The sequence below is a fragment of the Neovison vison genome, chromosome 13 (assembly GCF_020171115.1).
Source record: "Neovison vison isolate M4711 chromosome 13, ASM_NN_V1, whole genome shotgun sequence".
NCBI lineage: Eukaryota > Metazoa > Chordata > Mammalia > Carnivora > Mustelidae > Neogale > Neogale vison.
Genome location: NC_058103.1, coordinates 118,257,565 through 118,279,880, shown reverse-complemented (window position 1 = coordinate 118,279,880; position 22,316 = coordinate 118,257,565). Strand labels below are relative to the sequence as shown.

At 44.4% G+C, this 22,316-nt stretch overlaps 1 protein-coding gene across 3 annotated transcripts in view; it reads right to left on the bottom strand.

The window, feature by feature from the left end:
• The window catches only part of PEAK1 (pseudopodium enriched atypical kinase 1), a 332,635-nt gene that overhangs the window by 23,743 nt on the left and 286,576 nt on the right, over positions 1–22,316 (bottom strand). For 2 of the 3 annotated variants that reach the window (XM_044230658.1, XM_044230659.1), the window contains one exon: positions 1,553–8,388. In XM_044230658.1, the coding sequence (XP_044086593.1) occupies positions 7,225–8,388 (1,164 nt within the window). In that variant the 3' untranslated portion in view covers positions 1,553–7,224. Of the gene's footprint in view, positions 1–1,552; positions 8,389–22,316 lie in introns of those variants that run through there. The other variant, XR_006381652.1, reaches the window with a different exon arrangement.

The window sequence follows — 22,316 nt, the reverse complement described above, 5'->3', positions numbered from 1 at the left end:
CCTCTCTTAACAGCGTGTGATCCGCCAAATGCAGTTCTTGGCTCCTAAGGCACCAATGAAGTTCCCTCCCTATCAGAGCACAGGCTCACTTTAAAGGAAGTGTAATTTGCTGGGCCCTGGAGAGCAGGCAAAGAGCTCCCGGAGCAGAGGGTGCACATTCACAGCCCCAGGAGACCAGAGACTAACTTGTACTGGTTAATCCCAGGTGGGAAAGATCCAGATTGTCTGGATCTGAGTTGAAAGCAGTCTGCAGGCATATGGAAACCAAAGGCTCTATCCTAATGCCAGCACAACCCAGAATCAAAGAGAAGACTGGTCTTGCTGAGGACCCACAGGTAGAATTTCCAGGACTGGATCCCATACTGGGTAGACTGCCCTGGAAGAACAGAGCTTCCAGTTTCTTGAGCCTCGATCTGCCTCTCCTTGCCATGTCTGGCTGGAGCAACCCTGAACTGGTCCCACCACCTAGGCCAAACCCTTTGAGGCCCAGGTCAACAGAGCTCTAGCCCGCAGCCTGGCTGGTATATGCTGCTCTGTGACCGCTGCGCCCCAGCTGTACCTGCCCCCCCCCCCCCCCCCCCCCCCCCGCCAAAAGCCGGTATGCTGCCAAAAGGCAGTTCCCTGGACCCTCCCCAGCATGCAGGCTGAGAGCTGTGGCAGGAAGCCACCTCTCCCTGAGGGCTGACTCCTGGCTTTTGTTGTAACCCTTGCTCCCAGGTCCAGATGGTGCAGGTGGAATTCTGAGGCTCAAGCCAGTGTGGGTTTGCTTCTTTGACAACACAAAACTTGAGTCTGGCAACCACCAGATAGCAATATGCCTTAAATATCTGCAAATTCCAGAGTGATCGCTAGCGGAGAGGAGCAGAAACACCAGTGTGGGTACAGGGTCCACCATACAGGGTTTAGAGGTGTAAAACCTGGTCTAAATTTAGAATCTACACGTTTGCATTTCCATCCATTCTACTCATAATAACGATGCAGCTGTTGCTACCCCTGCCAACTGCTGACTCTTCCTGCCTAAGCCATGTGGCCTCTTGGCTACTTAAGGGTCAGCATATTTGCCTGTTGGCGGTCGTTGAGAACCCTGTGAGTACACACTCCTGCACACACTTTAAGGGACAGGCAAAGTTATGCGAATTCTGTAGCAGATGAAGCTCGATGCTGCACGAGGCCTGGCCTCTGCTCCTACTGTCTGCGCGGCTGGGAGCCCTTCACGAGGGGTGACCAGACCCCGGTATAACCAAGCCTCTCAAACGCCGCACGAGCCCGGGGAAGGCTGTATGGAGACTGGCCACCAGGGGGCAATCGCACACAGCGGACCGGCAGCCCTCAGGGAGCGCTGGGCAAAGCGGGAGGCCTTCTTGTCTTCTGGGGCTAGTTTTCTCAGGTCCGGGAGGGAATGAACAGGAAATACCGTCCAGGTCAGCGGGGAGCAAAGACCCAAGAGGGCATGGACGCTTGGGGGCAAAACCAACCGCGTCTGCAAGCAAACCCTCCCCCGTGTATCAGCATGGGAGGGTCCCTGAGAAAACAAACGGCCGTCTGGTTTTTAGTGTATATTAAAACAATTTTATTTACACAGTAACATGATGCCACAGAGAACACAGCAAAGTACCACAGCAAACCAAGGGGCGGCACCACCTGGTGACAGAGGGGACCTTACATGGGTAGATTTATACAACTCTAAAATATGTAGAGGGTTGAAGCTCCAGGAAAGAGCAAGAGAAATAAGATTTTCCACTATAGGGAGCGGGCAGAGCCATGGGGAACTAAGGAGAGACTGCAGTGAGGACTGCCATGATTCAAATACTGACAAGGATGACATCTTGCTTCTGCCCTGATCTCATGCCAAAATGCCCTGCGTATCAACAGAAAATCCCAACCCAGTGTGTTCACACATAACTCTTTAAAAAACTGGCAAGGGAAGGGATAACCGAGTAGCACTTGGAGCAGATTTCCTGAAGCAGTGTGGTTTCTCCTTCAAAAATGCTACCCTGAAGCCATAGAGGGCTGTTCAACATTCAAATTATCGTGAGTGCAAACACACACACACTTTCCACACACTAGACGGGCAAAGTGGATTTTCCATAATACAATAATAGTCGTAGCAAAATATATGACTCTATACTTCTGCTAGGTTAAAAAATTTCCGACCTCTTTTGATTCCCTGAAACTTTCTTAAAAAAAAAAAAAAAAGCATGGGGGTGAGTAGGATGGGTTAAAGGTGAGAAGCTGGATTAAAACCAGAGGCTCTCTGGAGGGGGAAGCATGTGATGGGATGATGGGAATGCAGGCCCCTGCAGCCCACTTGGGTGGGGAAGCTTCTAGCAGCGGCTGATGCAAAACCTACTCTAATTTTAAACAGCTATGGAGAAGGGATGTTAACAGCTGTGTAGCACCTTGTACATTCGGGGCACTTGGAGATCTTAAATAGATGGTGACGAGTGGTAACCACCTCTGTAGGAAGCTTTATAAAAATGACTTGGATTTGTTAAGAAACCTCCCAGGAGTTCTTTAAACAAACCTACTGAAACTACCACAGTCTCCTAGAGAAAATATTGCCCAGCTCTCAGAATCACATGGATGCAATGTTCCCAAGATGAAGTCAGGGCGATAGCCATGGTCACGTCCCGGGGAGAGGGACTAGTTCCCTCTCCTCAGATACTGGGGACCACGGCTTTCATCATCACCATCTTTTTTCCTAATAGACAAAATGGACTTATTTTTAAAAGTAGGTGCTTTTTTTGGAGGATGGATTATTTTATCAGCCAAATCCCTTGACATGGAATGTATGTGAGCTCTCCTTCTATGGCATCTGTTGTAACTCAACCTCCTTCCCTTCAAAGCATCTGGACAAAAAGGCTGGATTTCTTTGGTATCATCACTATCTGGGATCTTGCATTGTAGCTCCCCGGCTTCCCTTATGGGATCTTTTTTGGTCCACAGACTCCCAACTTTCGGCACTGCCATGAGCACGGACAGCTGGCCTTCGGGGCTGGCCGCACTTGGCTTTGTCTCTGCGCAGCACTTCAGGCCTTTGAGAGTATGAGCTTCAATGAGGTAAAACTAATAACCCCGTCTCGTGGGCAGCCATCCCGTTCACTCGTTAGGCTGGACCAGAATTTGCAATCCTTATCAACTAGTGAGGGCAGTAAAAAACATGTCAGAGTTGGCCTGGGGTGCCAAGTCCCTCTCTCCCTCCTCTTCAAGTATGTCTACACTTCATTCAAACACCTAGAATCATTTGGAATTACAGTGCAGTATCCTGAGTACATCCTGATTTCTGGGACTAGTCTGTATTTTTTTCAGATCACTGTCAGTATAATCTAGGGGAAAATATTATATTTGCAGGTTACCGGCAAAGCTAAGTCAGGTTACTTCCCTAACGGAAGAGTTTTTAATTCAGATTTGGGAAGCTAAGTGCAATCTTTCCACGCCTTATTATTTAGTAGGCCCCAAAGTTCTTTCATTTGCAATACTAGAAACCTTAAAATACAGTTTTCCTCCCAGAAATATCATTACTATTTCTAGAGGTTTAGATGTCTTGGCTTATGAGTTTTCTATGTTAACAACCTTCTTCTGGAAGTCTGGAAGCAATACTGGCCCCCACTTGACCTGATGATGAAAGGCTACCCAGACTCTTAAAATCCTCACAGGTACCTTCTACTTTGACACCCCAATGTCAGTGGTGCGGGTGCTTGTGCCCTCCCTACACCTCACCCAGTTCATCCCCAGAGGGCAAACCTTGAAACCCACTGCTGTCCTCTTGTCCTCCAATTCTCACTTCGTCTGGGGGTTGGTAGGTCTCATTCATGATTCACTCATGTGGACGCCATAGGTTCAACTGCCCTTTCTCCCATCCGGCGGTCATTCTTCATCAGTTAGCTTCTCAGCATCACATCAGTGTACATTCACCTAAGGGGCTCTCCCTCAGGCTGGCATCACAGTCCTAGTCCTCGCTGTGGGACATCGGATTCTCTTCCTTCCAAGACTAGCTTGTCACCGGAACAAGGCACTCTGCTATATATACATTCAGGCTTCGTCTTGGCTACGCCGCCCACTTCCCTGTTTCTCTAGCACCGAAATGTGTCAGAGACATTGTTCCTGCTCACACGGCTTAAGGTAAAGTTCCAAAGGTGGCTTAATTGTTCAAACTCTCAATAAATGGAAGAATCTGTAGTACGGACTTCAACAGAAAAGAAAAAATTTCCAAATAATATTGAAGACGGTAACTTGACTTGAGAAAAGTTAAAGTGCTATCCTAGTCATAATGCAAAACTCTAACACATATATATCCGTCTGTGTCCGAAGGTAGGGTTTCTTTCCAGTTGATGAATGAATTCAAAGTTCCTACTGTAATTAAAATGCGAGTGTAAAAAAAATTTGTGACATTAGCTGACCGAATTTCCCTATTCTGGAAAAATACTCCAAGGAGCATCTGATGTAGTACTTCTTGTCTAGAGATAGTTATTTTGTCTGTTCTGCTCGAACCCGTAACACCCTTTCCCTCTCTACCTCATATTCTGCAGAGAAAAATTAATCTAGCCACCTGTCTCTGGGAAGCCTGAGGCCCTTCTCTGACTAGGTGGCATTCATCTTTTGCTCTTAACAAGTCTGAATATAAAAACAGTACTGAACAAATCTGGTGCGAGGGAGGGACTCGGTTTACCAGTGCTCTAGGGTAATGGCAGTCGAGGGTGTCCATGCCTAGAATACTGTAGAGTTAACACAAAGAAGGCTGGATCCAAGTCAAACAGAAAAAAAAAAAAAAAAAAAAAAAAAAGAAAAGAAAAAGGATACCTAGAGAACAAACAGAGGGCCCAGGGAACATTCTTCATTAAATATGAAACCTCATTAAATAGTCAACATTCAAATTTACATGGGCAAGGCACCACGAGCATGACATTGAGTAAGTGTATCAATCTGCGGACTGTCTGGGGGAGGGCGGGGAGGACGGCAAAGGGAATGTGCTGGCTGACATGGTCAGTGGTCTGGGTGCTGCTACTTCAGTGTATAATTAGGCAAGGACTTATGTGCACGTGGGCTCTGCTAAGGTGAATGAAACAGCAGGCCACGAGGCGAGGCGCAGCCATGCCCCGGAACCCGCGGACGGAGCGGACTGCTGGCCTGCAGCGGTGGGCCCGCTGGGCAGCCGTTCCTAGGGGTCGAGCCCTGCACTCTGGCTAGAGGAGGCCAGGCTGTTTGTGGGCCAGTGAGTTCTCTTCCTTGGGAGTCCTGTACGGCTGGCCAGAAGGACAGGGGCATCCTCCATGGGGAGCCTCACATGGCCCACTTTCTTAAAAACAACAACAACAACAACAACAACAAAAACACACAAAGAAGATCACAATAAAATACATTCTTCTCCTTTCTTGATCCTCTTTGATTTAGGTGAATCATATGAAAAGGCTGTTAAAAATGTTAAAAGTTTAGAAATTTCCAAAAGGCCACTAATGTGCTAAGTAATACTGCACAACCAGTCTTGGCTTTCAGAAGCTCTGCGCTGGTCGGGGAGGGGACCTGGGGCTCCCTCACCGACGAGACGCAGAGGACACATCTCTCAACCCTGCCACAGGTCGTTCCCCTCAGAGGCCCGGCCTCTGCTCCCAGCATGCACGTGCACACCCACATGTGTGCACACCCACGTGTACGCACACTCACACAGCTGAATGACTCTTGGGATTTCAAGGTTGAAGTAAACAGATACTCACAGTTTTGAATAAAACAAGCGCACCCGCGTCCCCTCCCACCCCAAGCCCCCCAGAAGGAACCCTCATTTCTTAGCGCAAATGTGTATGTGCCAAGGGAGGAAGGGGAGGATTTCTGTAGAATTTGCTTCAGGTAAAATTGCAACACAAACACTGTAATATACAGCTAAAAAAAAAAAAAAATACAAAAATTGCACATATATTCCTAGGAGAGGAGCATGGACCCCACGTGTGGCATGGCTCGCAGGCACCAACCTCAGCACTCAACATCCTGGCGAGCCATCCTCCGGGGCCACTGCACAGAGTTCTAAGGAGCAATGTTCCCGGGGCCACTGGGAGGCAGCCTCTTCTGTCAAGATCAGCATTGTGAGGAGACCGGCAGTCTCATCATGGCTGTCTCCCCACCCTGGCCTCCGGCTGCCCTCACTGCCAGTGCGCTGTGCCCTCCGAGCTAGATCTTAGAGCTCAGCTGACAGCCGTTTCCTTCATAGCTGATGTCTACAGCATTTGGGAGACTAGTTAACACTGGCTACTGAGAGGAGGAAGCTGGCTGATTACTGCTCAGGGGAACATGGGGATCTGGGCTCCACCAGCCATGGCTGTCTACACTGCCAGCTCTGACAGTAATCAAAGCCAGCACAACGACCCCTGGGGGGGCCCCCTAGGGAACTGCATGTGTGGAAAATCATCACCGGGTGTCCTGCCAGCTCTTTATCAGAGCCAAACTGTATGCACCCTGTGGAGGCATCGGTGACACCCCCCTGGGTCAGTTCTGGAAGGGGACACAAGTGGCTGACAGACCCGAACTTCACTGGCAAGTAGGGACAGAGTTGAGGTGAAGGAGAGTCAGGCAGTGGCAGGAGAGGAGAGACTGGCCGGGCCGTCCTCCGTGTAGTTCACCTACTTACCGGGGACAAGAGAAAATGCGTCCATGACCAAAGGACGAAATCTCTCCTTGCCTTTTGACTATCTGCTGGAACAAATCATAGAGTCCCCAGGCACAAAACTGGCCTGATGCTAGGGACAGCAGTTCTGCCTGGTAAGAGAGTCAGTGATTGATCCTTTAAAGACATAAAAAGAAGTCTGTTGTGAGAGCTTAGTGGATGATGGTAAGACTGGTCAAATCTGTCTATTGCTAGTGAGAATAAATACTTGGAGTTAAAAAGATAGGTGATACTCAGAATCATGGAGGAGTTGGACACAGATCACTGAGTTCATACCAAAAGAGCTGTCCCTTCTGGGATGGACATGTTCATTTTCTTCCTGCATTTGGGGACAATTAGGGTGAAAGGTGTTCCGATGGAAGGGAACTGCACAACCATACAGCGAAGACAGACCGAGCTTTGCACTCGGTGTGGAGCCGTGAATGAGCCTCCGGAGGGCACTCATTTTTTTTCTGGACAGGGATGGAAGGTTGGTCTCTCTTCTTCCTTTGAATTCCATGGGAGCACTGGGAATGGGGAGCGCACAGGTGACTGGAAGGTGGGAATGAAAGAAAAGTAGCAACCAGGACAGACTAGCGGTGTTGCAGGGTCTTCACAATACAGCCGAGGGAATCTGGAGTGGCAAAAGCCAGATACTGAGCACAGAGCCAGTCCTCCAGGCTGACCCCACCCTCCCTGTCCAGGGACTTCTCAGCAAACTTGATCATGAGCAGTGTTCGCTTGATGTCTAGCCAGTTCTGGAGCAGGGCGCTCCTCTGCGCTGGGCTGGGAGAGATGGTGAGAGTCTGGAAGAGATCTTCCCGGGGGCCCCACAGCAGACACTGGAGGATGCCTTTGGCGTCTGAAATGAGGATCCGCTCAGAAGGGTTGGGGTTGAGAAGGCAGCTGGCCAGCTGCTGCAGGCCCCGGGAATAGGGGGAGCGGAGTGGGATACGAGGCAGGTCTGCCCGAGTGTATTCTTTCTCCTTCAGCTCCGGGTTCTCGTCGAATGGGTTGGGCAGGTGCAGCATCTCATAGATGAGGATGCCCGTCTGGAACTCATCACACTTTTTATACTGGGTGGCTGTTATGATCTCCGGAGCAAGGCGGGACTGGTCGCGGAGGATCTCGGGGTCCACCAGATGGCTCTTTTGCTTGGCTTGAGAGAAGTTGCTTACTATGAGCCTGGTGGAACAAGACGAGGTGGGGCTGGCCTCCGCGGGCCCCAGGCCCTGGCTGGTCCCCCCTGGCTGGTAGTGGACGAGCAGCAGGTTCTCCAGACGAAGATCGCAGTGAGTGACGTGGTAGGGCTTGAGGTGCTCCAGGCCAGAGCACAGCTGTAAGAGCAGCAGACACACTTGCCTCTCATACAGGTCCGGGCTCTTCCCATGCTGGCCCAGAGAGTCCCGCACAAAATCAGCCACCGTGAGATAGGGAACCTCTCTGGTGATGACCACCACGTGGCTTCTCTGCTTCCTGCTGATGAGCCCCTGGCTTGCTTTCTGGGATGGCTCTGTTTCAGAGCAGGGCTCTGGGCTTTTCCCATCAGTTTCTCCTTTCACCTCTTCTTCAGCTTCTTCCATTTCATCCTCTTCTTCTTCAGGGGCATCGGGATCATCCCAGGGAAGCAGACGATTAGGGACCTCTGCAAGGAAATGACCACAGTCCTGCTGGATGTTGAAATGGACAGCCAGACTCTGCCGGACAGCCAAGCTGTGATAGTACTGCTGTGACTCTTTTGCTTTGCTCTTACAGATCTGAAAGAAGAACGCAAATGACACAATGTAAAACACACCCTTTCATAACCAGGCTTCGAGGTGTAAAGGAAGAGTAATGGGGAGGTGACTGGTTAGGAACAGGCCGTGTTACAGTGAAGTCTTCAGGAAGGGTCTTGGTAGTCCTGTGCCTAGTAACAGTAATAATGGCAGGAGCCATTTCCTATGGCTATCGACATGCCGAGTACTTCATGTATATTATCTCTAGTCCTTACACTAACCCTTCAAAGTAGGCTGAGGATTTAAGAATTAAAAAAAAAAAAAAAAAGAAAGAAAGAAAGAGAAAAAAGAAGAAAGCCCAGGGCTACCATCTTGCAAACCCAAGCCTAACACCAAAGCTTGCTTTTTCTACTACACCTTGTATGTCATCTAGAAAACAGAACAACCAAGAATAATTTTTTACCTACTTTCTGTAGAGGCTTACAGTCCAGACTTAAACAACAGCTCTATAAATTGAGCCAGGATACCTTATTTTATCACTGGTCAGGAGGGTAACATAAGGTTGGCCAGGTGAAGTGTGGGTTTTCCTAATTGTAAATGAATGTCATTGTCCAAACAGGCATGCCCGGTTGACCGGCAAGGTAGAGGTAAAGCTTGGAGAGCATCATTGGTCTGAGCACAATGAACATTTCCATGGCAGGACTCTGACTTTCATGCTTTCTCTTAACAGGCCTCTTTTAAAGGCCAATATTTAGGCAGGAAGGCTTCTCCAAAAGAATTTTATTAAGTGGTTATGGATCATGCAAGAGCTTTTTGATCACAAACATTAGCCAAGAGTTCTATATACCGAAACAACGACTACATTTCTAGTCGTCCAGGGCTAGACAAGCAAAAAGTAAATCAAATCACCCCTAAATGGATTATAATGACAGGCTGTGGAGAAGCGGCCAGTGGAAGACTCAGTGTCTAACATTCATTCACAGACCGGAACAGCCCAGTCAGGACAGCTGCTCCACGGGCCGGGACCTGAGGAGCCCGTTTCCTACCCCCAGCAGGGAGATGCTGCTGGATTTTACAGGGATCCAAGCCTCCTGGCAACATGCCCCCGGAAGTGTTCATGCTGTCTCTTTGCTGCAGTCATACAGAAAAGAAACACATTTAAAAAAGGATTTTCTAGTTTTTATTTTAAAAACATTTTCTTGGGAGGGTGCTGATGAGTCTCCAGGTCTGAGAAAGAGTGTGCTCTGATTTCCATTCAAACAGATACTAAGAAAAATATGAACTAGGTGATGGGGACTCAAAAGCACACTTCTCATGATAACAGGAAAAAAAACAAAAAAAAAGAAAAAAAAACCAAAAAGAATCCTGCTCCCTCCTCCCAACCGGACCAAAGGTAAAGGCGTATCTGGGATAAAGGAACATCTTCTCTCATTTACTGTATTTATACATATTTATTACACGTAGAGTCTTGACACCAGTGATCAACACCACAGAAATCTTTCTCTCTTCAAATCTTATACCACCTACCTCATCAATTTGAGGGCACATCAAGCATTTTTTCTTTAACTAAACTTCTGGTCTTGAAAGAGAGATAGCCCCAGGCTGAGTTCAAGTTCAAACATATATCTTTCAGAAAATGTTATCTTTGGAAAGCTCTCCAAGCCTCTGTACATGCAGAATAATATATACTCCTATATGCTCATCAATCATATCATGAATTCCTTCTATACTGTACTGTTGGCAATATTTCATATTTATGTGTCAGCAGTATTTAAAAAATCCTATACCAGTCATCTTTTAGTTGTATAGGAGTTGGATCTAGGACACGGCACCATTAAAACCATTCTCAATTTTAATAATTTGCTCCATATCACATCGCTGGCTGGAATGAAAGTTCAAAGGTTCCAACTCCGTCTTTGAAAAGTCAATCAAATACCACTGAGTTGAGTTGAATGAGACTGTAGTTAAACTCTAGCAGTCACTTTCCAGAAAGGACCCTCACCCAGGACTTGGCAGGTTTGGGATTTAGTCCTGACATGAACTGTGTAAACTTGGGCATCTCAGCCAATTTCTCTGGGGCTTAGTCTCCCTAAAAAGGGAGACAATAAACAAAAAATCCTGAAACCTACTACTTCATAGGGCACTTGTGAGGATTAAATGAGATCAACTCTGTAGAGTCGACCTATAAATCTCAAAGCTACACAAACGTAACATTGCACACGACTAAGACTATAACCTGTCAACGTTAAACATGATGTCACACTATAGATCTTCATGTTTTTTTCAAACAGAGAAAAGCAAAACAGAAAAATGCATCTTTCTTTGAGTTTTGAGAGCCACCTGCCCCAGCAATGAGGCTCTCTGACCATGGGTTGGGCAGAGGTAGCTAGAGAGGAAGAGGTAAAGCCCAATCCTGCCCACCTCCCTCTCCCCACTCAGGCAACAAGCCAGACCGGCAGTATGTTCTGGTCTAAGACACACCCAGTCCAAGGCTGAGAGAGAGAGGGAGAAGTGTCTGACCACTCTGTAGTTTCTACTATGCTAAGCTGCACTGAAAAAAAAAAAACTTGCCACTCTGTGGTTTGGCACTGGAAGCGGAGAGGGTATTCTAATTGTGACTGGTCCTCACATCGTGTTATTCGGGTGGTATCTGCCTGCACACAGAGACACACAAGGTTTCATAAGACTCCTCAGAGCTGTGTGAGCAGACAAGAACATGGGCTCTACAACAAGAATTTATGTTTAGTTTCACAGATCAACTTGAGATAAAGGATCAAAGTGATTTACAAAGGAGAAATGATAAATTGCTCAACCATTCTGTATGCTCTGAAGGAAAATGGCCTTCCTGGATAGCCGGCCCGAGGTGGCACTCCCTTATCTCTCCATCTTACAATATAGAGACAGGCTGAAGAATAATGGGTCACTTTAGTTTAAAAGGTAAAGGGAAATGGGAAAAGTCTGAAAAGAGGGAATCACACATACTAGGGTTTCTAATTGGTTTACAACCACGAAAATAGTTATAATAAAAATACAGACCTATGGAGATTTCCAAGATAGGATTTCTTTTATGATGAGTATTTCATAACTCTTTATTATGAGCTTCTGATGATCTTAGTTTAGGTAGGAACATTATAGGATTCTATGTACCACACAGTAGCAATTTTTCAAATATTAGTAACTTGACTCTTTTAGTTTAAAAAAGGAAACTCGAAATGACCTGACTTCAGATGATAAATTTCTAGTCCAAAAGTTATTTCAGAAAACAAGCCGCCCTTTCCAGAACAAATGGACAGGGTTTCTCCTGCCGGTTGTTGTTTTGACCTCCTTCCCTTACCTGATATTTTCTCTACCAGGGAGCAAAGTGACTTCTTCTGGGCCTCCCTTTTTCACTAATCTTTCCTGAAAGGAATTTACATTCCTTCCCTAAAAGGGTACCTGGCTTGAACTGCAGGAATTTCCAAAGAGATTTCACTCCCTAAGAAGAATGATTTCCACAGGACTTCTAAGCTTCCCCAAATTTTGAAACAGGAACAAAACAGGAGCTGGAATGGTCCCATATCTTCATGTAAGATTCTCCTTTTTAATAGGAGAAAAATCATCTCATAGTTGTTTTGTCTACATATGAAAAAACCTATTTAACCTCTGCCACCAATTTTGACAGATCTGTCCTGTCTGCACTTTCTGGAAGGGAAGAAAAGCTCCGCGAGAGCCTGAGCCACAGCGACACTAGAGGGAGCTGTGGTATCACCATCCGGGAGTCATTTCCTCCGAAGCTGCAGCAAGAGAACAAAACCAGGCTGGGGAGGGTTGACTCTCGTACAATATGCCATAGGCCATCTTTGTGGACCAGTTACTGGTTCTGTGAAGGTGGCAATGCCAAATTCAGGCAACAGGAGCACTTTCTGCGAACAGGAAGAGATGCACGCGCTGGGCACAGTGACCCTGGCCTGCTTGCCCTCCCAGACAGCACCCCTTCCTGAGCTACTTCTCCAGAGGAAGCCGGAAGCCCATCACAAGGGACAGCCAGCCAGGGGTAGTTACACATCCACCACCACAGATAAAACACTGCCACAAACATTGTGGGGAAAGGAGTTGTCTGAGTTAATGAGGGTGAGGGAGGAGAGAGAGAAGGAAAAGGAAAACTATTCATTCGCAGCAACTGAGCATTCAAACTAGTATCTGATGGCTCCTTAGCACTCTCCATCTGTTAAAAATCCTGAAGTGATCTAGCCAGAGCCCCAAATATAGTGGGTTAGGGAGCCCTTTAGCCACCGATGCAAAAAAACGCGGAAAGAAAAAAAAAAAAGTGCTTCCAGAGCCAGAGCCCTCTCCTGAGGCCTTCTCAGACCCAGGTCAAAGCACACAATGCTTACACAACTTGATCTTCGTGGGGAAAACAGCCTGATAATTGTTCCTCACACACACGCTGAAAAGTTTAATTCCAAACATTCCCTTCAATACAGGGGCTCATTTTCTGTGTTGCTCATGGCAACTGCTCTGCATACCTTTGAGTCAAATCTGCCATTATAAAGCATTTATGTTTATAATAATAATAACCTAGTCTATCAACCTAGACAGCAAACTTTTAAAAAGCAGAGTGTGGGAAGCTTTGACTGTAAATCCCCATTAAAAGCAGCTGGGAAGATGACCAAGTCTATGTGCCTGATACTATTGACCCTCTCAGAATGCCCACAACACCTGGAACCGGTAAAGAGGACATCCATACATCTTGCTGTCCTTTCAGCATTGGGGAGTGGAACAGATATTCAGTTTAAGGCCACACAGTGGGGAGGTAGGGGGAGAAGGTGGACATCTGGCACCACAGTAGGGAAGTGGCTGTGGAATAAATCAGTTGTCGAATGGAGTGGTATTATCCTTTCTCCTTTATTTGACTTTTCCTCCCAAAGGCTCCTTGACATGCTAGTTTGTTGGCGGAGGGTGGGTGGGGGGAGTCTGCCCTCTGTCCTCTTTACTCATGGACACACTCCCTTCCACAAGCTCATGGCTTCGATCATCTTGATATATTATTGACTCCCACATTTGTAACCCAGACTCTCCTCAGAGCTTTACACTCATCTCTACAATGGCCTATTTGACCCTCCCCTCCCGCCCCATATGTCCCATCCCATAGACCCTTAAACTCAACATAACCAAACCCAAACTCTTCTTCTCACCAAAACCCCTGTTCTTTCAGTACTCCCTCTTCTTGGCGAATGGTGCCATTATCTGTCCCAACAGCTGGCTAAGAAATCAAATTCACTCTGGATTTCTCCTCTATCTTCACTCCCTACATCTAACCAATCACCAATTTTAATCGATTCTGTTCCCAAATAACTTTCAAATTATCCTCTTGTCTCCATCATCTATTGCTATCTTTATCACTGGCATGGAGTACTACAGAAGATGTCCAACTGGTCTCCCTGCCTCTCATGTGACTCCCCTCAAACAGCAGATCCATCTTTCAAAATAATTGGATCCACTTGCCTAATACTTAAACTTTCCAGTGGCTCCCACTACCTTCACAGGAGAAAGGCCTGGTTTGGCCTCCCTTTCCAGTCTTAATTTCTCACGTCTCTTTCACTTTCGCCATATTGAACTACGAGCAGCCAGCTCCCGCCTCCAGCTCCCACCCGCCAGGTGTTCTCTCTACACCCTCATCTGCCTGAGGGATTCCTACTTACTCTTTCAAAACCATTATCACGTGTCAGTTCTGTCAAAGAGAGAAAGCACTGAACACCCTAAACCTCCCTTCTGTGTTTCTCGCATACGTCTCTATTATTAGCACACTTGCCGGGTCTGTCTTAAGAGCAGATATTTGTATCGGTACGGCCTACCATGGGGCAAGGCACATTGTGCGTGCTCTCAATATGTGTGTACAAAATTCTGAGGGAGGCTACATCTGATCTGGGGTAGCCACAAGGTTATTCACTCAGAGCAGCTAGAATGTATGAACAGCTTTTATGAGACAGATGGAGGTTGGCAAGGTGATGGGGAGGGGACAATGGCAGACTAGTCTGAGTGATGAATGCTCATGGCCTGACGACGCAAATGAGTAAAACCTGAACAACGAGGGCTGTCCACTGAGTCTGGGCTGCCCTAAAGACTTGGGGGTTTTGCACTGCACAAACCTACATAAAATGACAATGTTCCGCAACATTCCATTCAATTTCCTCTCCTTTTCCCCAAAGAAAACAATAATTACAAAACACAGGACTCTTCAAAAATATTCCACATTTGCTTTTAATTTTCCATTGATGGGCCCAGTCAGCCTAGTATGCCTTCAGCCTACTTCTACTTTATCAGCAGGAAATCTCATTTTCACCTTATACTACACATTTTACAGTGCCATGGTGAGCCTTAAGTGAGATGGATATTGTAGGGAATGAATTGTAGAGGGGCAAAAATGAGAAACACTGAAGATCACACACACTATACCATCTGCGCCATTTTGTCACATTACACAAAAGCTATCTGCAAACAGGAGGGCGCACAGAATGAAAACCTGCAAATGTGAAACAGATAGCCAGTATTTGGTACAGCCTTGCTCTGGCAACACAGGCTGATCACTCCTTGACCTCAATTCCTTGATCAACCTAGGAGTATTACTTTGCTTGCTGCTACAGAGCCAAGACCCACACACATCCAATGCTGTTACCAATATATTAAAAATGGATTAAGTATTTAATACATAAATGCCACCTGGGCCCCAGGTACTCAGAACTCCATGCTCTAGGAATTTGCCAGGAGCTCTGTCAGGTAGGCCAGGTAATTTATAGCTTGAACTACTGCAAAAATGTTCATATGCCCAAGAAACCCATTTTGGAGTCTAGAGAGAAATTAAAAAAGGCAACTGTATAAGATTTTACTATCTTATTTGTAGCTTGTACCCATTAAATCTTTTCATGCTCCCACTCAGCATGTGGATGAAAAGAAAATCACTTGTGTTTGTGAGCTAGTAATTTGGGCTGACAGAATGATGCCCAGAATGTTCACCTTAGAGAAACTGAGGTACAGCAGAGTTCAATAACCATCTCAAGCACAGATTAGGAGTTCAATTAACTTGAATCCTAATATATAACTCCCAACGAGGTTTTCTCACCTTGTTTGTGAAAGCCATGGCTTCCTTTTCCCACTAGACTATTCATTTTGATTCCAGATTTATGGGAGTACCCAAACCCCTTCCTTCCTAAACCAATTCCCAGTTGACACTCTTAGGAACTTTTGTCCGCATTCAGCCGCATTCATTCATGAAGTGGACACTGACCTATGATGGCTACGAGTATGTACAGCTGGCTACAGACCCATGGCTTTCTGTGAAGTTTCAATATTGGAACATATTTGTACTGAATTATGAAAGTGGAAGTGGTTTCCCCTCTATAGTTTTTTCCTTATTACTAAGCCAGTAATTAATTGCCTGTGTCAATAGTCTGAACTAGTTATAAACTCTTACCGATCAGTTATTCCTGTCAATGCATTTTCATTTAGTGTCTTGCTTTCTCAGCATCCACCCAAATGAGATAAACAAAGACTCAGGTCAATTGCAATAAAAGATGGTGGTGTCCACAGTTCACCTCTACTTACTATAAGCTTTGAACAATATTCTTGACATAGGTGGAAAAAAGGAAACAGCCCACTATTGTACTAGGGAAGTACACATCTTCCCTAAGCTCTCTGAGCTCCTTCCTTGAGAACAAAGACCTGACTCCTTCAAAACAAGAAGATAAATACTACCCCAAATTTGGGGACAAATAAGGCAGAAATTTACACTTTTTGCTTGTGTGAGATTTTTATCATCTTCCCCACAGTAATTTCATCCAAATTCCTTCTGTGGTCTCACATAGCAGCATTTATTATACAATGATCCCATAAAAGCAGTGATAAAGAATGTCCCATTGAGGCTGAGTCATAACTTTACCAACTGGCCACTCTGCTTGTAGGCAAACATTGTCACTTTTCCATTTGGGGACAACACTGAGGTGCGGCAGGGCTGTCCACTGCTCAGGTATGAGATAATAGGACAGGTTCCACGCAGGAGGTAAGAGGTAGCCTGCCATGAAGTAGGTGACCCTTTGCAAAACTAATTATTCCTTTCTGGCCTCAGTTTCCTCCTGTATATGATGATGAATGATGAATGCTGCTCTTCTAAAGTTGTCTTGAGTCTACTTTGTAGAGTCTACTCTACATGTTTGGTCAGTGGCTACCCAGATTCTTTGAAAGGAGGCAAAAGCAAGGTAGACTTTATTCAGAACATGGAAGTTTCAAGTTCATGCTTAAATTTGTGGTAAGTTTTATTTAGAGAGCAGGGAAGTTAAGGGCTAAAGGCCAGCCAAAACACAGCTCAGAGACAGGTCTGATCTGCTGGGTGGTGGCTTCCCAAGTGATGAGGGGATAAAAGGAGACATGAATGAGACAGAAATAGAAGTTGAAGGTTAAATATTGTTTGGGCATCAATTTGGCCTTTCCTTCACTAAAACTCAGAAGTAGGCTGTGCTCACCACATCCACAGCCTCACTGTTCCTTACACTCTAACTGGCTGCATCTGGTGTCTGCTCCCACTGTTACCAAGACTGCATTTTCTTGAGAGTTACTAGAGACTGAACTCCTGCCTTCTCCTTATTCTGCTCAAATTTTCTGCAATCCTGCACTCTCTGATCTATGGGTCCTTGCCCTCTGTCCCTGCTTTGGGTCACTTAGATGAGTAGGCCTTTTCCTGATTTTGTAGACTCTCCTCCTGGGGTGGTCTCTCATTCTTAATCCAGCCTCTCACCAAACATGGTCTACCACTTGTTTCAGCTCTTTGACCACCTGCCCCTTCTTTCCCACTGTTCGGGTATTTACCTGGACTATTGCAGTAGCATCATGACTGGTTTCTCTTCTGGACTCTTCCCATCATAGTTTTCTTCTAAAATCATTTCACCAGTTTTCTTCCAAATTAATTGATCTTATGTTATCTCTCTCTTTAAAAATCCTTAGTAGTTTCCCATCAAACACAAACTAAAGTTTAACTTCTTGAACTCATCTTTCAAATCTCTAAATGTGGTTCCAGATCTTTCCATAGCCAAATTTTTCAATATTCTCTCCAGGCACTCATTCACTACAAACAGAGTGAAGTATTTGGTCCTGAGATAGTGTTAACAATGATTTCTTTCATTCATTAGTTGTCATTTACCTTTACATTTCCACATACCACTCTGAACCTTCATTATAATGTCTTGTTTAAGAGTAATTTATGCCTTTGTCCCACCCCCCCATTGGAATATAAGCTTCTTGAGGGTGAGGTTTTGTTTTATTCACATGTATTTCTGTAAACCCACACAGATATCATAATTTTTTCAACAGTAAATGTTTTCTGAAAGGTCAAGAAATACTTACTGAATGTCCATTATGTACATGGTACTATTTTGGATAGTATATATTGCTATCTGATGCTATCTGATGTTAAATCAACAGGGTAACAAGGATACAAGCATTAATAAACTATGGTCCCTGCCATGGGAAAGCTCAGGTGTAACAGTGGGGAGTGAAGGCATGTGACTTTAACTGTATAATAGTACTGTTGTAGAATCGTAAAACTGTAGCATGATCGTGCAATGATAGAGAAATCCACTAAGCATAGAGTGGGTACACAGAAAGGAGCTGTCAACATGTTCTCAGAACATCAGAGAAGAAAATTCACAGAGCTGGGTTCTTTAAGAAAACAGGAGTTTTTTAGGTACAGGAGAAGAGAGTGGAGGAATAAATAGGTACCATTTACTGAATGCTTTCTTTGTGCCAAAGGATGCTAAGAGCACTATATACATCAATCACTATGTACATACGGACTCCTGTGATTTTTCACAATGGCTTTAAGAATGATGTATTTTCTCCATTTTACAGATAAAGATACTGGGTGTAGAAAAGGCATGTAACTGGACCAAATTATCATAGCTACTAAATTGCTGAAGTACAAATTTAAACCCGGGTCTGTCTGACTTAAAAGCCCAAATCCTATGTCGACAGTCCTCAAATTCTGTGCAGGAACCACCCAGAGTGTTTGCTAACAATGCAGTTTCCCAGGCCTCACTGCCAGAGACTCTGATTTTGTAGGTATGGGATGCGGCAGAGGAAAGTATGTTTCCAATGAGGACCCTCAGGCGGTACTGAAATAGGTCACCTGGATGTGACCGTGCTCTTCCCAGAAGCGCAGTCCAGAGAGAGGAACCAGTGTGTGCAAGGCTGTGTAGCATGAAATAGGAGTATTTATAATTCATGCTAGAGGATGAAACTACAGGGATCAATAACTAAGGATACCTGCCTTCAAGGAGCTCAGTGTCAAATGATCTAAAATCTCCAAGTCACTGTTTTTTAAAAAAAAAACAACAAAAAAAAACCCCATTAGGACTATATTTAAGAAAACAAAATTAAAATCACCTATAATTATCACTACTCTAACATAGCCATTAATTGCATATTACCATTTTGTAGGTGAATTTTTAAAAAGTTACGATCATACTATTTGGTATTCTGCTACTTTCATGTGATGTTTTATCAAAAAATGTTTTCCACGATTTTATAGGGTCTTCACAATTACTATTTAATGGCCACAGACATTCCATTGGACATTACTATAATTTATTAAATTTTTCCTTAATATCAGACTCTCAGTTTGTTACCAATTTGGAGCAGTGCTAATATTCTTGAGGATGCTAGCATTTAGTAGCTTCCTCTCATGATTTTAAGGAGAAATGTTTACATCTTTGAAGTAATGAGAAAGAAAGCATGTAAGTGCAGAACCTATCTAGATACACTCAGACCAGTACCCAATATTAAAGAATAATGAGTGATCTAAAAAAAAGTTGAGCAGTAATTTTCCATTACTGTTAATAAGAATAATGCATAATTTTATATGTACTTTACAGTTTAGAAAGGAGTTTCACCACATTAACACATGTGCATTATAACAATCTTATGATGAGGTAAGTAGAGCAGTTAGTATCCATTCATACGATAACCAAGAGAGGTTACATGATTTACTTGGAGATACACAGAGACTGATTCAGAATTTGGACCCGTGTCAACTTACTCTAAATCAACTCTTCTTTATTATGTGTTGTGATATCTTTTAGTTTAAGATCAATTGAACTATTAAAGCTGTTGAATGAAAACCAGAATAATGCTATGGACTGAACTGTGTGCTCCCTACATTTGTATGTTGAAGCCCTAACCCCTAAATGCACTGTACTCTTTCCCTTGCTCTCAACCCCCACATAAGACACAGTGAGAGGGCAGCTGTCTTACAAGCCAGGAGGAGAGCCCTCTAGTCTCCAGAACTGGGAGAATGGACATTTCTGCTGTCCAGCCATCCAATCAGTCTGCGGTGTTTTGTTATGGCAGCTTGAGCAGACTAAGATTTGGGTCCTAAGAAGTGGAGTATTACTGTAACAAATACCCACAAATGTAGAAGCAGCTTTGGAATTGGATAGAAGCTGGAAGAGTTTTGAGATCCACAACAGAAAAAGCTTAGATAATCATGAATAGGCTATTGCAAAATATGAACATTAAGGGTTATTCTGGTGATGAATCAGACAGAAATGAGGAACATGTTATTAGAAAATAAGAGAAGTGATAAAAAACAAATGACAAAGAACTTGGCTAAGCTGTTCTAGTATTTTATGGAAGGCAGAACTTGTGAGTAATGTAATTGTGTATTTGGCACAGAGATTTCTAAGCAGAGTGGTGAAGGAGCAGCTTGTTTCCTCCTAACTGCTTATAGTATACATGCAAAAGGGGAGACAGTAATTGAAGAAGGAATTGTTAAGCAAAAAGGATCCAAGACTTGAAGATCTGGAAAATTCTAAGCCTATCCATACTGCAACAAACAATAAGTTCGTTCTAAAAAGAATTCTAATAGCGGGTTGAACAGGCATTTGTCTAAAGAGATCAGGGGTGTGACTCGTGGCCTTAATCAGTCATCTCAGGAGAAGCCAGAAATAGAAGAGGATTCTCCCAGCAAAGACACTGCCAGTTTGAGCTAAAGGGAAAGAGAAAGCAGGATGGAATGAAGGAAAGCTGTTGGACTTCTTGGATTCCAACAGAGCTATTGGTCCTCAGGACTGGTCCACAGAGCTATTCAGCTGTGAAAGGGCATTATTCTTTAAGGAAAGGGAAGAATGACCCTGAGGATGTTTCAGAGTTTGTCAGGGCTTATTACTCCCGTCACAAACCTAAGAGATAAGGCTGTTTCCTCCTGGGTTTCAAAGGGTAGGGCTGCCTCTCTAGATTTGGAAAGCCAGGATGACCAGCACCTCAGTGGTAGGCTACCTTAGCAGGGAGCCCTGTAGATGGTCCCTCACAGAGGGCAGTGTAAGCAAGGCCCTTACCAAGAACCAAAGGAGCAGGGTGTTTAGAGCCATGGAGTGATGCTGCCACCCCAGTGGGCCTGGAGGGTAGAGTGCTGAATCAAAGAGGATTATTTGTGAGCCTTCGTATCTAATGGAATTTATCTTCCTAGGTTTTGGACTTGCTTGGGATCCATCACCCCTTCCTTCCTTCTGATTTCTCCCTTTCAGAATGGGACTATCTTATTGCATCATTGCATTTTTTAAAAATTGAAATATAATTAACATAGTGTTATATTAGTTTCAGGTATACAATATAACGATTCAACAGTTCTATGTATTACTCAGTGCTCATCAATACAAGTACACTCTTAATTCCCCTCACCTATTTCACCCATCTCCCTATGAAGCTCCCCTCTGGCAACTACCAGTTCATTCTCCGTATTTAAGAGAAATTTTTTTTTGGTCTCTTTTATCATTTGTTCATTTGTTTTGATTTTAAATTCCACATATGAGTGAAATCCTATGATATTTATCTTTGTCTGACTTATTTCATTTAGCGTTATACCCTCTAGGTCTATCCATGTTTTACAAAATGTCAAGATCTCATTCTTTTCTAGGCTGAATAATATTTCATTATATTCCATTCGTGTATATATACATCTTCTTTATCCATCCATCTGTTGGGACACTTGGGTTCTTCCTATATCTTGGCTATTGCAGTATATACAGGGGTACACAGATCTTTTCAAATTAGTGTTTTCATTTTTTTTTGGCCACCACTGTATTTTGGAAGCACGTAACTTGTCTAGTTTCATAGGGTCATAGCCTAGAGAGGAAATCTGCTTCAGAATGAATCAGACCCCGAGTTACACCCTTGCCTGATTTAAGTGATATTTAGATAAGACTTTGGACTGTAGACTTTAGAGTTGATGCTGAAATGATTTAAGACCTTTGGGCCTATTGGGATGAACTGAAAATATTTTGCATGTGATAAGAACATGAATTTGGGGGAGTAAGGAGCAGATGCTACAGACTGAATTCTGAGTCCTGAAAATTCATATGTTGAAGTGCTAACCCCTGAGATAGTCTGATTTATAAGACAAGGTCAATATATATATATTTCTCCAATATATTTGGTCTTCATTCTTGGTTCCTGACTCACAGCAACCCAAAGCCTTGGAATTTCTTAAGTATTGAGAGTGACAAAGGTGTCTCTTGTTATGTTAATAAAGTGATTTTTGGATCCCACTTAGGGATGGGGGCTGGTTGCCAGGGGAACCAACCACGCACACGATTGAAGCATTGGAATTTGCAGCCCCTTGGGACTTCCAACCTCCTCTGGAAAGGAAGAATGCCTAGAAATTGAATCAATAGCCAATCACCAATGATTTAATCAATCATGAAGTCGCCACAAACCCCCAAAAAGATAGAGTTTGAAGAGCTTCCAATCTGGTGAACACATGGAGATTTGGGGAGTGTGGTGCACAGAGAAGTTCTGTACCCTTTCTTCATACCTTGTTCTATGCATCTCCTCTATCTGGCTGTTTTTGAGTTCTATCCTTTTCTTTTTTTTTTAAGATTTTATTTATTTATTTGACAGAGATCACAAGAAGGCAGAGAGGCAGGCAGAGGGAGAGGGGGAAGCAGGCT